We start from the raw sequence: 16,728 nt of genomic DNA on the forward strand, positions 1-16,728 counted from the left end.
CATGCAAAAATGGGCATGATAAAGGACCAAAATGGCAGGGACCTAACAGAGACAGAAGAGATTAAGAAGAGGTGGCAAAATTACACAGAAGAACTATACAAGAATGAGCTTAACGTCCCTGATAATCACAATGAGGTAGTCACTGACCTCGAGCCAGACATCCTAGAATGTGAAGTGAAGTGGGCCTTAGAAAAGCTGAGCAACAACAAACCTAGTGGAGGTGACAATATTCCAGCTGAGCTATTCAAAATCTTAAAAGACGATGCAGTAAAAGTGCTACACTCAATTTGCCAGCAAATTTGGAAAACTCAACAGTGGCCACAGGATTGGAAAAGATCAGTTTACATTCCAATTCCAAAGAAAGGCAGTGCCAAAGAATGTTCAAACTATCGCACCATTGAAGTCATTTCTCATGCTAGTAAAGTTATGCTTAAAATTCTACAAGCTAGACTCCAGCAGTATGTGGATCGAGAACTACCAGAAGTACAGGCAGAATTTCGAAGAGGCAGAGGAACTAGAGATCAAATTGCTAACATACGCTGGATCATGGAGAAAGCTAGAGAGTTCCAGAAAAACATCTACTTCTGCTTCATTGACTATGCTAAAGCCTTTGATTGTATGGATCATAACAAACTCTGGCAAGTCCTTAAAGAGATGGGCATACCAGACCATCTTATTTGTCTCTTGAGAAATCTATATGCGGGCCAAGAAGCAACAGTGAGAACTGGACACGGAACCACTGATTGGTTCAAAATTGGGAAAGGAGTCCGGCAAGGCTGTATACTGTCGCCCTGCCTATTTAACTTATATGCAGAGCACATCATGAGAAAGGCAGGGCTAGATGAATCAAAAGTTGAAATTAAGATTGCCGGAAGAAACATCAACAACCTAAGATATGCAGATGATACCACTCTAATGGCAGAAAGTGAAGAAGAACTAAAGAGCCTCTTGTTGCGGGTGAAGAAGGAGAGTGCAAAACTTGGGTTGAAACTAAACATTAAGAAAACCAAGATCATGGCATCCGGCCCTCTCAATTCCTGGCAAATAGATGGGGAAGAAATGGAGGTAGTGACAGATTTTATTTTCCTGGGCTCCAAGATCACTGCAGATGGGGACTGTAGCCAAGAAATTAAAAGACGCTTGCTCCTCGGGAGGAAAGCCATGACAAATCTAGACAGCACACTAAAAAGCAGAGACATCACCCTGTCAACAAAAGTGCGTATAGTCAAGGCTATGGTCTTCCCAGTTGCAATGTATGGCAGTGAAAGCTGGACCATAAGAAATGCTGAGTGCCAAAGAATTGAAGCCTTTGAACTATGGTGCTGGAGAAGACTCCTGCGAGTTCCTTGGACTGCAAGGCGATCAAACTGGTCAGTCCTAGAGGAGATCAACCCTGACTGCTCTTTAGAAGGCCAGATCCTGAAGCTAAAACTCAAATACTTTGGCCACCTAATGAGAAGGAAGGACTCACTGGAGAAGAGCCTAATGCTGGGAAAGATTGAGGGCAATAGAAGAAGGGGACGACAGAGAATGAGGTGGCTGGATGGAGTCATTGAAGCAGTAGGCGTGAGCTTAGATGGACTTCAGAAGATGGTAGAGGACAGGAAGGCCTGGAGGAACATTGTCCATAGGGTCGCGATGGGTCGGACACGACTTCGCAACTAACAACAACAACAACATTTAGTTCTGTCAGAACCCATTCCTATTTCATTTCATTTCTATCCTCTCTGATCTAAAAACAAATCCCACCTTTCCCTGGGTTCTGCCATACTCCCAAGGGGGAGGGGGGATGTGCATGCAGGGTTATTACTTTCACTTCCTCTATTTGCTACAATATAATCCTTTACTTTATTGGGTCTGTATCCTCGACCCGCCCGCTGAAATGTAACAACTTGTTTCCTGCGTTATCTCTCTCTCTAAACTCTCTTTTAAACTGTCAGTTAGAACAAAGAAGGAAATAAGGAATGTAACCTCAGTGCCTGGTTTATGTCTACGCTCTCAGAGGAAGGTGTGAAGAAGCCACCGACCCTCGCTGCGTGAGCTGGAGATGGGCCGATGTTATCTTCCCGTTTCCCACAACAGACTTAACACTTGGGGATTGGCCATCCCACATCGGGTGGTCAATCTATGGGGTGGGGTCTTGCATGGGGATACTATAATCTACTGCGTTGCGCGAGAAATCTCAGATCCTGTCTATTATGCATGAAGTTATATATACCAGCCACCCAGAGGGTCATTTTCATGCAGCTGTGCCATGATGCAAAATCAGCAGGGCATTTTGGATTTATAAAAACTTTACATTTAATTAAAAGGCAATTTTGGTTGCCATCCATGAAAAAGGACATAGAAAGCTACGGGGCCAGCTGCCCAACTTGCTCAGCTGCCAAGAGGTTGCAAGGGAAATCACCCGGACTGCTACAACCAGTGGCGAATCCCTCAGCCCCATGGAAGGAAATATCCATGGATTTTATAGTGGAATTACCAGAAAGCAATGGAAACACTGTCATCTGGGTGGTTAAGGACCTGTTCTCAAAACAAGTGCATTTTATCCCTTGCCAAAAGATCCCCACTGCAAAAACCTTAGCAAAACTATTTGTGCAGCACATCTACAGACTGCATGGGGCATCCCAACACAACATATCAGATAGGGGAGTGCAATTTACATCAGAATTGTGGAAAGAACTTTTATCTCTCTTAGGAACCACTCAGGGACTGTCATCTAGTCATCATCCTCAATGCAATGGATAGACGGAACGTTCGAACTCAGTACTTGAGCAATACTTAAGATGCTTTATTAATTTCCAGCAAACGAACTGGACAGACCTACAAACATTAAAAAATAATTAAATTAATGCCCAAGTTAAAACCAGAATACTAAAACAAACCAATAAAAAACCCAAGTACACCCATCAGGCCAGACCCGCTAGTTCAAATAAATGGGTCTTCAACCCGCGACGGAAGGATCGGAGGTCTGATGCCATCCGGAGCTCGACCGGCAGTTGATTCCATAACGCCGGAGCACCCACAGAGAAGGCCCTCCCCCTGGGGGCCACCAGTCGACATTCCTGTCAAGGAATGTCGACTGGTGGCCCCCAGGGGGAGGGCCTTCTCTGTGGGTGCTCCGGCGTTATGGAATCAACTGCCGGTCGAGCTCCGGATGGCATCAGACCTCCGATCCTTCCGTCGCGGGTTGAAGACCCATTTATTTGAACTAGCGGGTCTGGCCTGATGGGTGTACTTGGGTTTTTTATTGGTTTGTTTTAGTATTCTGGTTTTAACTTGGGCATTAATTTAATTATTTTTTAATGTTTGTATTGGTGTTTATATTTATGCCCTGTGAACCGCCCTGAGTCCCTTTGGGAGAAGGGCGGTATAAAAATCTCAATAAATTAAATTAAATTAAATACTCCCTTTTGCAGAAGTTGCTTACAATAATGCAGTCCACTCTAACACAGGCTACACTCCCTTTCAAGCAGCCACTGGTCAAAGTTTCAACCCTATGCCAGAACTAACCCCAAACGAACCAGCAATCCCATCGCTGAAAGAATGGATAGCACAATTACAAAAAACCTGGCCAGTGGTTAGGAAAGCCCTAGACAAAGCTAGACAAGCATACAAAGCACAAGCGGATAAAAAGAGAGTAGACCCTAAGCCATTGTAGGAGAAATGGTATATTTGTCTACAAAATACCTAAAATCCCTACAGCCCTGTAAAAAACTTGGTCCAAAATATATTGGACCTTTTCCAATTAAAAGAATCATAAACCCAGTAACAGTAGAATTAGAACTACCCAAAAACCTCAGGCAAATACACCCAATTTTTCACTGCAGCTTGAAGAGAGAACAACAGTCACCCTTACGGCCAAAACTCCCCCACCACCACCTCCAATCATGGTTGAAGGAGAACAACACTTTGAGATAAAAGAAATCTTAGATTCTAGGAAGTATCATGGGGCAACTCAATACCTAGTAGCCTGGAAACACCTTCCCTCCTCACAAAACGAGTGGGTCCTCAAACGTCACGTCAGAGCACCTAAACTACTAAAGAAGTTTCACACAGAATATCCCAACAAACCAGACTGACCTCTATACCTGTTTTGTTTTCTCTACAGGTGGATCTCTCCTATTTTTAAGGGGGGCAGGATGTCAGAACCCATTCCTATTTCATTTCATTTCATTTCTATCCTCTCTGATCGAAAAACAAATCCCACCTTTCCCTGGGGTCTGCCATACTCCCAAGGGGGAAGGAGGATGTGCCTGCAGGGTTATTACTTTCACTTCCTCTATTTGCTACAATGTAATCCTTTACTTTGTTTATTGGGTTTGTATCCTCGACCCGCCCGTTGAAATGTAACAACTTGTTTCCTGCGTTATCTCTCTCTCTGAACTCTCTTTTAAACTGTCAGTTAGAACAAAGGAGGAAATAAGGAATGTAACCTCAGTGCCTGGTTTATGTCTACGCTCTCAGAGGAAGGTGTGAAGAAGCCGCCGACCCTCGCTGCGTGAGCTGGAGATGGGCCGATGTTATCTCCCCGTTTCCCACAATGGACTTAACACTTGGGGATTGGCCATCCCACATCAGGCAGCCGATCTATGGGGTGGGGTCTTGCTTGGGGATACTATAATCTACTGCGCTGCGGGAAATCTCAGATCCTGTCTATTATGCCTATCAACTACTCTTAATAAAAGTTCCTATTGGAAGAAATTGTTTCCAAGAGTTCTGCTTACTTAAGATCTGGAGTTGAAGTGGGTCTTGACAAGTTTATTCATTGGTGCAGTCACATCAATAGCAAATCCAAAATCTGCGATTCAGTCTGCATCCAAGAGCTCTGGGATGTCATTCCCTTTCTTCTCACAGAACTTTTGAATCTCTGCAGTCAGGTCCCATACCCTAAGCACTTTGCCCAGGCCGAGCCAGCTGACAGCTGTGTGGTAGCCTGTTACTATGATCAGTCTCATGCTCCTCCAAAAGTGTTACGATTCAATGCTCTTACCCTGATGAAGTTAACCATTTTAATTAACAACATCAATAACATGGTTGATTTTTAGCACTGACTTACTCAGCACCTCCTGATGTATAAATACAATGTAAAAATACCAATTTCTGTTCAGGGTTCATTTCAGTCACTTTATCCTGCATCCACTTCAAAAATCTGACATCTTTCCCCATCAGATTTAGACAACCATCCGTTGTAACACTTGCCAGCTTGTCCAAGCATGCATTTACCACTGTGAACAAATCACTCCCTGTTGTTGTCTCTTTCATTGACTGCATTGCTGCTAGTTCCTCCATAATCTTAAAGTCCTTCATTATCCCATGTACCAAGATGAGTAACTGGCTGTGTCATGGACATTGCAGCTGTCATCCAAAGCCAAGGAGAAAAAGTCAAAATTCTCTGCTTTGTTTTGCAGCTGTAGCTCCAGATTTCTGGTGATGTCCTGTACAGTTTAGTCTGGAGAGGGGCACTCTCTCAAATGCCTGTTTTTTCTTGGGACATATTAGTGCTGCAGAGTCCATCAAACACTCTTTCATAAACTCCCAATCAGAAAATGGCTTACTGTTTTTTGTGATTTTGTGGGATATCACATAACTGGTCTTGATTGCTCCATCCCTGGATGTGTGAAGTACCTCTTGGTTTTGCAGCTTAGCTAGCAAAGCATCAGATGCCCATCCTCACTCTGCATCTGTTGTTATCAGCCATTCATTCATGTCCGACCCTTAGGCACTCTATGGATCAACACTCTCCATGCCCCTCTGTCTCGCACAGCCTCCTTCAGAGCCGCCAAGGTTATCCTCTAGCACCACATTTCAAAGGCATCCACCCTTCTCCTATCTGCCATTTTCAGAGTCCAGGTTTCGTAGCCCTAAGTAGTATTTGGAAAAATTAATGAGTTAACTAATCTACATTTGGTTGCAAGGCTGATGTCTTTACTCTTCCAGATGTTATTCATCCCAGACATTGCAGTTCTTCCAAGTGCTATACACCTACTGATCTCAAGGCTCCAGTCACCATGTTGGTCAATTTTAGAGCCCAGGAAGATGAGTTCCTTTACTGTTTCTCAATGGTCTCATTGTTGATCTGCATTCTGACCAGTGTGTTCTCTGCAGTTGTGATTATCTTTGTTTTCTTGATGTTAAGTCCAAATTTTTTACTTTCATCTTTGACTCTCAGGATTAACCACTCCAGATCCTCCTTGCTTTCTGTGAGCAATGTTGCATCATCTGCATATCGGAGGTTGTTGATATTCCTACCCCCGATTTTAACCCCAATGGTAGATTCCTCCAAATGTGTATTTCTCATAACTATTTCTGTGTACAAGTTGAATAGTATAGGTCAGGGGTCGGGAGCCACTTGGACCCGTTTCCCAGAGGAAAAAAACACTGGGAGCCGCAAAACTTGTGCGCACATGTGTGCGCACACAAGGTGGGGAGCTTGATTGAAGAGTTTAATTAAAAAGAAATAGAGGCTACTGTGCATGAGTTCTCTCTCTCTCCCTCCCTCCCTCCCTCTCTCTCCCTCTCTCCGATCTTCTGCTCACCTGGCAAGCTGGCTTCATGCTGTTCTCGGACAAGCTGACACACATCCTTATTGGGCTGGCTCTCCTGCCCTGCTTTCTGCTGCTTCCTGTGGAGATGCAGCAAAGGCAGGAGCCCCACCCAATAAGCTTGTCAGCTTCTTGGAAAACAGTGTTGAGGCCACTCTCTTTTACACACACACACACACACACACACAGAGAGAGAGAGAGAGAGAGAGAGAGAGAGAGAGAGAGAGAGAGAGAGAGAAAGAGAGAGAGAGAGAGAGAGAGAGAGAGAGAGAGAGAGAGAGAGAGAGAGAAAGGGAAGCGCAAGTGCCCCTCTCTGTCTCTGTCTCTGTAAATGGTGAAGGACGACTGGGAGCCGCAGGAGGAGCCGTCTGACCTGTGGTATAGGTGACAACCTTGCTGAGTGCCTTTTCCAATTCTGAATCATTTTGTCTCCATATGACTGAATGAAGTGCATGTGGTGTGGTGATATTCCCAGTTCTTTTAGGCAATTCCAGAGCTAGTCATGGTCAGCACAGTCGAAGGCTTTCGTGTAGTCAATGAAGCACATGTACAGAGGTCTTTTGGGTATTCCTTTGCTTTTTCCATCATCCAACGTAGATTGGCAATATGATCATGCGTTCCTTTTCCTTTCCGAAATCCTGCTTGTACATCAGGCAGTTCTCTGCTGGAGGTTGGATTCAAACGTTGGTGGATTATCTCCAAAAGAATTTTACTCACATGTGGTATCAAGGCTATGGCTCGGTAGTTGGAACAGTCTTTCATATCACCTTTCTTTTGTATTGGGATAAATATTGACCTTTTTCATTCTTTTGGCCACTGACCAGACTTCCATACACTTTGGCAAAGCACTGTCAGTGCTTTTGTTGGCAGTGGTCTCAGCAACTCTGCAGGAATTCCATCAACTCCTGGAGCTTTGTGGTTAGCCAAATGGTTGAGTGCCCACACTACTTCCTTCTCCAGGATATCTGGTTCCATTTCTGGTAGGTGAGTTTCTCCTCTTACAGCTTGGCCTTGTTTTTTGTTTGTGTAAAGTTCTGCATATTCCTGCCATCTTTCTCTGATTGTTTGTTGGTCATGCAATTCCTGCCCATCACGTCCTCTGTCCATAGCCTTTCTTGCCATAAAGGGGTTTCGGGCCTTCTTGCCATTAGTGAAACTCTCTAATCTCATGGCTGCTTCCTCCAGTTTCTTACATTTCTCATCAGCCCAGTACTTTTCTTTTATCTTTTCTTGCCTCTCTTTGGAACTTTGCATTTAGTCTTTGCATTTCTTCCCTGTCACCAATGGCTTTTGCTTTCCTTCTCTCTTCTGCAGTCTCTATTGTAGCTTCTGATATCCATCTGGCCAATTTCATTAGTTTCTTGAATGTAATACAGGTGAAACTCGAAAAATTAGAATATCATGCAAAAGTTCATTTATTTCAGTAATGCAACTTAAAAGGGGAAACTAATATATGAGATAGACACATTACATGCAAAGCAAGATAGTTCAAGCCATGATTTGTCATAATTGTGATGATTATGGCATACAGCTCATGAAAACCCCAAATCCACAATCTCATAAAATTAGAATATTGTGAAAAGGTGCAATATTCTAGACTCAAAGTGTCCCACTCTAATCAGCTAATTAAGCCATAACACCTACAAAGGGGTCCTGAGCCTTTAAATGGTCTCTCTGTCTGGTTCAGTAGGAATCACAATCATGGGGAAGACTGCTGACCTGACAGTTGTGCAGAAAACCATCATTGACACCCTCCATAAGGAGGGAAAGCCTCAAAAGGTAATTGCAAAAGAAGTTGGATGTTCCCAAAGTGCTGTATCAAAGCACATTAATAGAAAGTTATGTGGAAGGGAAAAGTGTGGAAGAAAAAGGCGCACAAGCAGCAGGGATGACCGCAGCCTGGAGAGGATTGTCAGGAAAAGGCCATTCAAAAGTGTTGGGGACTTTCACAAGGAGTGGACTGAGGCTGGAGTCAGTGCATCAAGAGCCACCACACACAGACGGATCCTGGACATGGGCTTCAAATGTCGTATTCCTCTTGTCAAGCCGCTCCTGAACAACAAACAACATCAGAAGCGTCTTACCTGGGCTAAAGAAAAACAGACCTGGTCTGTTGCTCAGTGGTCCAAAGTCCTCTTTTCTGATGAGAGCAACTTTTGCATCTCATTTGGAAACCAAGGACCCAGAGTCTGGAGGAAGAATGGAGAGGCACACACTGCAAGATGCTTGAAGTCCAGTGTGAAGTTTCCACAGTCTGTGTTGATTTGGGGAGCCATGTCATCTGCTGGTGTTGGTCCACTGTGCTTTATTAAGTCCAGGGTCAATGCAGCCGTCTACCAGGAGATTTTGGAGCACTTCATGCTTCCTTCCGCAGACGAGCTTTATGGGGATGCTGACTTCATTTTCCAGCAGGACTTGGCATCTGCCCACACTGCCAAAAGCGCCAAAACCTGGTTCAATGACCGTGGGATTACTATGCTTGATTGGCCAGCAAACTCACCTGACCTGAACCCCATAGAGAATCTATGGGGCATTGCCAAGAGAAAGTTGAGAGACATGAGACCAAACAATGCAGAAGAGCTGAAGGCCACTATTGAAGCATCCTGGTCTTCCATAACACCTCAGCAGTGCCACAGGCTGACAGCTTCCATGCCACACCGCATTGAGGCAGTAATTGCTGCAAAAGGGGCCCAAACCAAGTACTGAGTACATATGCATGTTTATACTTTTCAGAGGTCCGATATTGTTGCATGTACACTCCTTGTTTTATTGATTGCATGTAATATTCTAATTTTCTGAGATTGTGGATTTGGGGTTTTCATGAGCTGTACGCCATAATCATCACAATTATGACAAATCACGGCTTTAACTATCTTGCTTTGCATGTAATGAGTCTATCTCATATATTAGTTTCCCCTTTTAAGTTGCATTACTGAAATAAATGAACTTTTGCACGATATTCTAATTGTTCGAGTTTCACCTGTTATGTTCTTGGGCTACTTCAGTGACAGTTGTTTTTATTTCCTCCCATAGCTCATCTGGTTGTCTTTGTGTGATGTTGAGCAGTTCAAATCTGTTCTTAACTTCAACTGCACATGCTGGGGCAATCTTCTCAACATCGAATTTCTGAATCATGGGTGGTCATTTGACACTGCAGCACCTGAACTTTACCTTGGCAGCTAACAGTTCATGGTCTGATCCACAATCTGCACCAGGGAATATTGTCACAGTGAGGATGGAACTTTTCCATTTCTTTTAGCATAATATGTACTCAATTTGGTTTCAATATTCTCCATTTGGTGAAATCCAAGTGTATAGTCGCTGCTTAGGTTGTTCAAACCATGTGTTCATTATGCTTAGCTGCTGTTTGTGGCATAGCTGAATCAGATGTTCTCCTGCCTCATTTTGTTCACCAAGGCCAAACTTCCCTGTGATCCCTGTTTTTTTTTTTCCATTTCTCCTACTTTTGCATTGAAACCTCTAAGAATACAGATAATGTCTTTCTTTGGTGTTGGTTTCAGAGTCCCCTGAATTTCAGTGTAGAATTCTTTGAAGTTCTCTACTGTTGAGCCCACAGTGGGAATGTAAACTTGCAGAACTGTCATGTTGCAAGGCTTTCCGTTGATAAGGTAAAGGAAAAGGTAAAGGTTCCCCTGCACATGTGTGTTAGTCGTTTCCGACTCTAGGGGCCGGTGCTCATCTCCGTTTCAAAGCCGAAGAGCCAGCGCTTGTCCGAGGACGTCTCCGTGGTCATGTGGCCGGCATGACTAGACACCAAAGGCGCACGGAAGGCTGTTGATACTTACTGCCATTTTCCTATCACTGACTATTTGAAAACTCACGAATGTAGGCGAATATACATGTCCCAGGATAATGTTGCAGGATCCAATCTGGGTCAGTTACTGGGCCCAGAGGTTTTGTCTTCCAAGCTGGAGCCCATCTTCAGGAAACTTCTCTTTAGAAGTGCTTGAAAACTTTCTATGGTTCTACCCACTATTTTATGCAGCATTAAGCCCACTCCTCTTCTGATGGTATCTTTGCCATAGTAGTATACGATATGACCATCAGAGTTGAAGAAGCCACAGCCAGTCCAATGGACTTCACTGATGCCTAGTATATCAATGTTGAGCCTGTTCACTTTGTTCTTTACAATGTTCAGCTTTCCTAAATTTAAGCCACTGATGTTCCATGTTCCTGATTTGAATATCTGATCAGCAGATACATCATGGATGTTCCTGCTACTATGATAGTCTCTGCTCTACCCCTGTAGCTTTATTGGTACCTCCCAGCCAGGGGGACTCAGTGTTTGATACCATATTTTCCACATATTTGAGTCAATCCATAAAGTTTTTTGGCGGGGAAAACTGGAGTAGGTTGCCAGGTCTTTCTCAAGGCCAGAGCAGTTTTGGCCAGTATAATAGGCTTGTACTGTTCACCCACCACCACCATGGTGAGGTACGGTTGGGCTTTGTGAGGGGGGCTGCATCAGTCAAATTCTTGTATTTCTCTGCGTGTTTAATCACATAGTGCCAATTCAAACTGTAATCCTTAAACACAGCAATTTGTACTCCACAATTTTAAGTACACGGCTTTTACCTTTGACTTCAGTAAATATAAATACTCAGAAGTCCATGTCTTGTTAAAAACTCTACATTCTATATCGATCTTTTTTATTGTGAACTGACATTTTTGAGAACTCAACATCTCTTGTAGACACGTTCTCCAACACATTACTGTGAAGGTTCATAAGGACACATGCATGCACATATATAAATTTAAAAATAATACCATTCGCCTTCAAAATAAAACCAATGCAGTTGTATTGCGTGCATGGCTTATTTACATTTGATTTCTAATTTCCGCTTTACCTCATGTTGGTAAGACAGGGACAGCCAAAGGGACAGATATGGCCGTGTGTGTGTAAAATGCCCATGTCTGATCAGGAAGTTTCAAATGAAATCACAAAGATACTGTCCTTCTAAGAACCTTAACAAATACTATCTATCCAATCTGAACATTTATGTATTTTTAACCAAATAAAAGACATTCTGCTACAATTAAGAATCTTCAAAGTGGGCCCAAAACATCCAGGAAGTTATCACAATGGACACGTGGGAAAAGATTTGGGTGAGGAACGTAAAATTTACTCAAGCTCAAAATCTAAGAGAGAACTTTTACAAAATGTTTTATAGATGGCATTTAGATCCTAAAAAGCTTGCAAGTATGTATCCGAATTATCAGCCTAAATGTTGGAGGTGCGGTGATGAAGATGCAATATATTTTCACATATGGTGGACATGTAAGAAGGTTAAGGCTTTTTGGATAAAAGTCTGGTGGAATATGCAGAAGATTTTTAAACAGAGGATAAAGTTTTGTCCGCAACTTTTTTTGTTGGGAATAATTGCAGACGCTACAGTTGTGGACACCAAGTTGATGTTGAACTTAATTACGGCAGCAAGACTTTTGATAGGCCAATATTGGAAGAAAGAGGAACTGCCGACCATAGAAGAGTGGACTTTAAAGGTTTCCGACCTGGCAGAGATGGCGAAGATTTCGGCCTATTTGAAAGATCATTCGCAAGAACGCTATATTATGGAATGGAGAAAATGGATTGAGTTTATCCAGAACAAGTATAGGGTTAAGAAGTTTTATGTAGCATTTGAATAAGTCTTCTTTCGTTTTTTTTTCTTTTCTTATTTTAGTTTCTTTTTATACATATTCAATATTACTAAGGCTTGTTTTATCCTATATAAGCTAGAGAGTGATGGATTTTAGAGTTTATAGTTGTTAGTATATGATTGTTTATGATTGCTTTTTATATATATACCTTGTATTTAGCTCTGGGAAGTCGGGGGGGGGGGGGGAGGGGGGGGAGGGGGGGAGGTAGGGGGGGAGGAGGGAGGGGGAAGGGGGGATTCTTAAAGGAAAATTGTATTTTAAAACTTTTCAATAAAAAAAAAACAAAGAAAAAATAAAAAAAAATAAAAAAAATAAAAAAAAAGAATCTTCAAAGTATAAATATGAGAAGATTCTCTCACTATCAGCTTTCTGGACCATCGGACATGCAGCTGAAATTATGTAAAAATTTTGAAAGAGTGAAGTTAATTTTTTTAACTTGCCTTTATTTTTTATAAATAACTCAAATACTCTTTCCTCCTCCCATTTTCCCCAAAACAACAACCCTGTGAGGTGGATTGTGTTGAGAGTGAATGATTGGCCCAAAGTCATCCAGCCAGCTTTCATGCCTAAGGCGGGACTAGAGTACAGTTTCCTAGCTTGTAGCTTGGTGCCTTAATCACTAGACCAAACTGGCTGTTTTTACTTGCATCCAGAAGGAAACATGTTTAATAATCTAAGATAAGAAATGTTGGCAGAAAACACCATCCTACTTTATCCCTATACATTTTGGCTTACCGTTCATCATACCGAGAAGTGTCATCCCGACCTGAATGTCTTATATTTACATCAGCACCTCCCCGTCGAGTACCACCGAGACCGCCACCTAAAAATGAAAAGAAAGTGAGTTGTATTCTCTCTTTGGAAGATGGCCTCTTTGGAATTTGATAGAATTCTTACTCAGTTTAATTTACTTTAGGCATGTTGTGAAAACAGCTCATCAGAAGTTCAAATCCAACCTGCTCAAAGTATCTGAATTATATATACAATAGAAATAATTCATCTTGCAAAACAGGGGAAGAAGGGAATCCTGTTTAACAAAGAATCAAGAGGACTGAAAATAGTATTTTGTTAACAATGGTTCACATTCAATGCTAAACCATAATGAAGTTTGGTTTTGTTTAGTATGAAGTTCCAGCCCAATCATGCCTTGGGGTAAGTAAAATCCAGAGTAGTACAACTTATTCAACAAAGCATAGTTCAAATTATGGCTTAATGTTGTATGAATTCAAAGCACCTTTAATTAAAGTGAAGGAAAGAATTATTTGATCCTCTGCTGATTTTGTATGTATGCCCACTGACAAAGAAATGATCAGTCTATAATTTTAATGGTAGGTTTATTTTAACAGTGAAAGAATAACAGAAAAATCCAGAAAACCGCATTTCAAAAAAGTTATAAATTGATTTGCATTTTAATGAGTGAAAGAAGTATTTGACCCCTTTGCAAAACATGACCTGGCAAAACCCTTGTTGGCAATCAGAGGTCAGACGTTTCTTGTAGTTGGCCACCAGGTTTGCAAACATCTCAAGAGGGATTTTGTTCCACTCCTCTTTGCAGATCCACTCCAAGTCATTAAGGTTTTGAGGCTGACGCTTGGCAGCTCGAAACTTCAGCTCCCTCCACAGATTTTCTATGGGATTAAGGTCTGGAGACTGGCTAGGCCACTCCAGGGCCTTAGTGTGCTTCTTCTTGAGCCACTCCTTTGTAGCCTTGGCCATGTGTTTTGGGTCATTGTCATCCGGAAAATACCCATCCACGGCCCATTTTCAATGCTCTGGCTGAGAAAAGGAGGTTCTCACCCAAGATTTGATGGTACATGGCCCTGTCCCATCGTCCCTTTGATGCGGTGAAGTTGTCCTGTCCCCTTAGCAGAAAAACACCCCAAAAGCATTATGTTTCCACCTCCATGTTTGACGGTGGGGATGGTGTTCTTGGGGTCATAGGCAGCATTCCTCCTCCTCCAAACACGGCGACTTGAGTTGATGCCAAAGAGCTCGATTTTGGTCTCATCTGACCACAACACTTTCACCCACTTCTCCTTTGAATCATTCAGATGTTCATTGGCAAACTTCAGATGGGCCCGTACATGTGCTTTCTTGAGCAGGGGGACCTTGCGGGTGCTCCAGGATTTCAGTCCTTCACGGTGTAGTGTGTTACTAATTGTTTTCTTGGGGACTATGGTCCCAGCTGCTTTGAGATCAGTGACAAGATCCTCCCGTGTAGTTCTGGGCTGATTCCTCACTGTTCTCATGGTCATTGAAATTCCATGAGGTGAGATCTTGCATGAAGGGAGGGAGATTGACAGTTATTTTGTGTTTCTTCCATTTGCGAATAATGGCACCAACTGTTGTCACCTTCTCACCAAGCTGCTTGGCGATGGTCTTGTAGCCCATTCCAGACTTGTGTAGGTCTACAATCTTGTCCCCAACATCCTTGGACAGCTCTTTGGTCTTGGCCAAGGTGGAGAGTTTGGAATCTGATTGCTTCTGTGGACAGGTGTCTTTTATACAGGTAATAAGCTGAGATTAGGAGCACTCCCTTTAAGAGAGTGCTCCTAATCTCAGCTCCTTACCTGTATAAAAGACACCTGGGAGCCAGAAATCTTGCTGACTGATAGGGGATCAAATACTTCTTTCACTCATTAAAATGCAAATCAATTTATAACTTTTTTGAAATGCGTTTTTCTGGTTTTTGTTGTTGTTATTCTCTCACTGTTAAAATAAACCTACCATTAAAATTATAGGCTGATCATTTGTCAGTGGGAAAACGTACAAAATTAGCAGGGGATCAAATAATTTTTCCCCTCACTGTAGCTTAACAAAAGCCTATTTAGAATGCATCATATAATTGCATTGAAGCTGCTGATATGCACAACTTAACATAACAGGCTGAACTGCACACAGTACTCCAGTACATTATTCAGAACTTTTTAAAAGATTGGATTTGGAACCAATTATTAAAGCAGCTATGTTTGATGCTTTTCCACATGCTTACCCAGTCTACGTGGGCGCCATCCCTTCACCGTCCGTCCTCTCTCTACATCCACTAGCACTCGCCTGCCATCAATTTTTTTCCCATCCGCATGCTTGTATGCCGCTGCAACAGATTAGGAGGAATATCCAGGGGAAAGGGAAGGGCAAATGGAATTGCCATTATCTACAGTGTACATAAACAAGCCCACCCTCCCCCAAAGACTAATCATATGGAAAGGATTCAGAGAGGCAGCTCCTATGGCTCCAATGATTCCTTGGGTAAGGGATTGCTCCACACCTGCTTCAAGAAATCTTGCTTCAAGTTTTCTAGGAGAAAATCTGAGTATAGTGCTTGCCCAGAACAAAATCTACATTACTGCAGAATAATGGAAAAAGCAAGCACATTTCAGGAGTAACCTGGCCACAACAGGTATAAAACCTCCAGGTTGTGAAGCAAGCCCAGTTCCATCCCATAATGCAACCCCCTCACCCATTATTGAGGAGTTAAAATAGTCACATTACATTCATCACTTGCCCAGAGGGAAAAAGTCTGGGTAAAAACCATTCCTTCATCCAGTCCTTCCAGCTCACTTTAGAGTGGCCCAGAATCTACTGTTCCTTCAATAGTATCCCTAACCAGCCGGTCCCAAAAAAGCTGGGCCAAATCCCTCGCTCAAAGTGAGAGCTCCTGGGGTTAAACAACTAAAAAAACAGGTTAAAGAAAAGGAGAACTGAAAAGGGAAATGGAATTTTCTTCTATGTTACGGAGGTAGTGGAAGGTTTGACTAGAAAGAAAAGATAATATGCACAAAAAATGGAGTAAGAACCCTCAGCAGAACTGGCTGGTCCCCTCCCTTAAGAAATCCAACCCACTTTATCCTTCTATACCACCTTTGTCACTGTCACCCAGTTGCAAATCTCTAGGGTAATTTTTAGGGAAGGGAAATATTCTGAAGGAACTTGCTAAAAGGAAAGGTGGGGCCAGCACAGCTAATATGTAATAAGGAAATAAAAACATTTACCTGGAGAAACTACTTACAAAACCATTGCAACTTCTAACTCCTCAAACTCACTGCATCGGGTTGCTAGCGTTGGGGCCTGAGGCGCAGCTTCCCCCTGCCTGGGTGCCCCCGGCTGGGGCAGTATTTTGGGTTTTGCATTTTAGCTGCTGAGCCGACCTTCCCTGCCTTACCTGTCTCAGCAGCAGAAGTTGGACACTCAGATTCACACCCCTGCCAGCCCCTGCCCAATTCCCCCATTCTCACCCCATTTCCCAAAACTAGGTAAAATCTTTTATTAAGAGCTTGGGCACTTTATCCTTTCAGGGGTCCTCACAAGCCTTGGGAGTCTCGCCCTACAGTCCCAAACCTACTGAAGCTATATGTGGCAATGAATCTTAAGTGTGACAAAAGCCCACACAATTAAGTACTAGATAAAATTAAATCTCCAATCCAGGCATTTCAGAAATATTTTTTAAGGGAAAAAAAGTTTTCAACTTCAGATAACTAAGAAAATGTACCAATAATGTTTGGCT

General features: G+C 42.7%; 1 protein-coding gene across 2 annotated transcripts in view; it reads right to left on the reverse strand.

Annotated features, from left to right (window-relative positions):
• The window catches only part of LOC310648284 (U1 small nuclear ribonucleoprotein 70 kDa-like), a 37,870-nt gene that overhangs the window by 8,217 nt on the left and 12,925 nt on the right, over nucleotides 1–16,728 (reverse strand). For both annotated transcript variants that reach the window (XM_083376036.1, XM_083376035.1), the window contains exons 8-9: nucleotides 15,217–15,318; nucleotides 12,960–13,047 (exon numbers count right to left, since the gene is read on the reverse strand). In XM_083376036.1, coding sequence (XP_083232162.1) covers nucleotides 12,960–13,047; nucleotides 15,217–15,318 — 190 coding nt within the window. The remainder of the gene's footprint in view (nucleotides 1–12,959; nucleotides 13,048–15,216; nucleotides 15,319–16,728) is intronic.

Source organism: Vipera ursinii (assembly GCF_947247035.1).
Source record: "Vipera ursinii genome assembly, chromosome: W".
NCBI lineage: Eukaryota > Metazoa > Chordata > Lepidosauria > Squamata > Viperidae > Vipera > Vipera ursinii.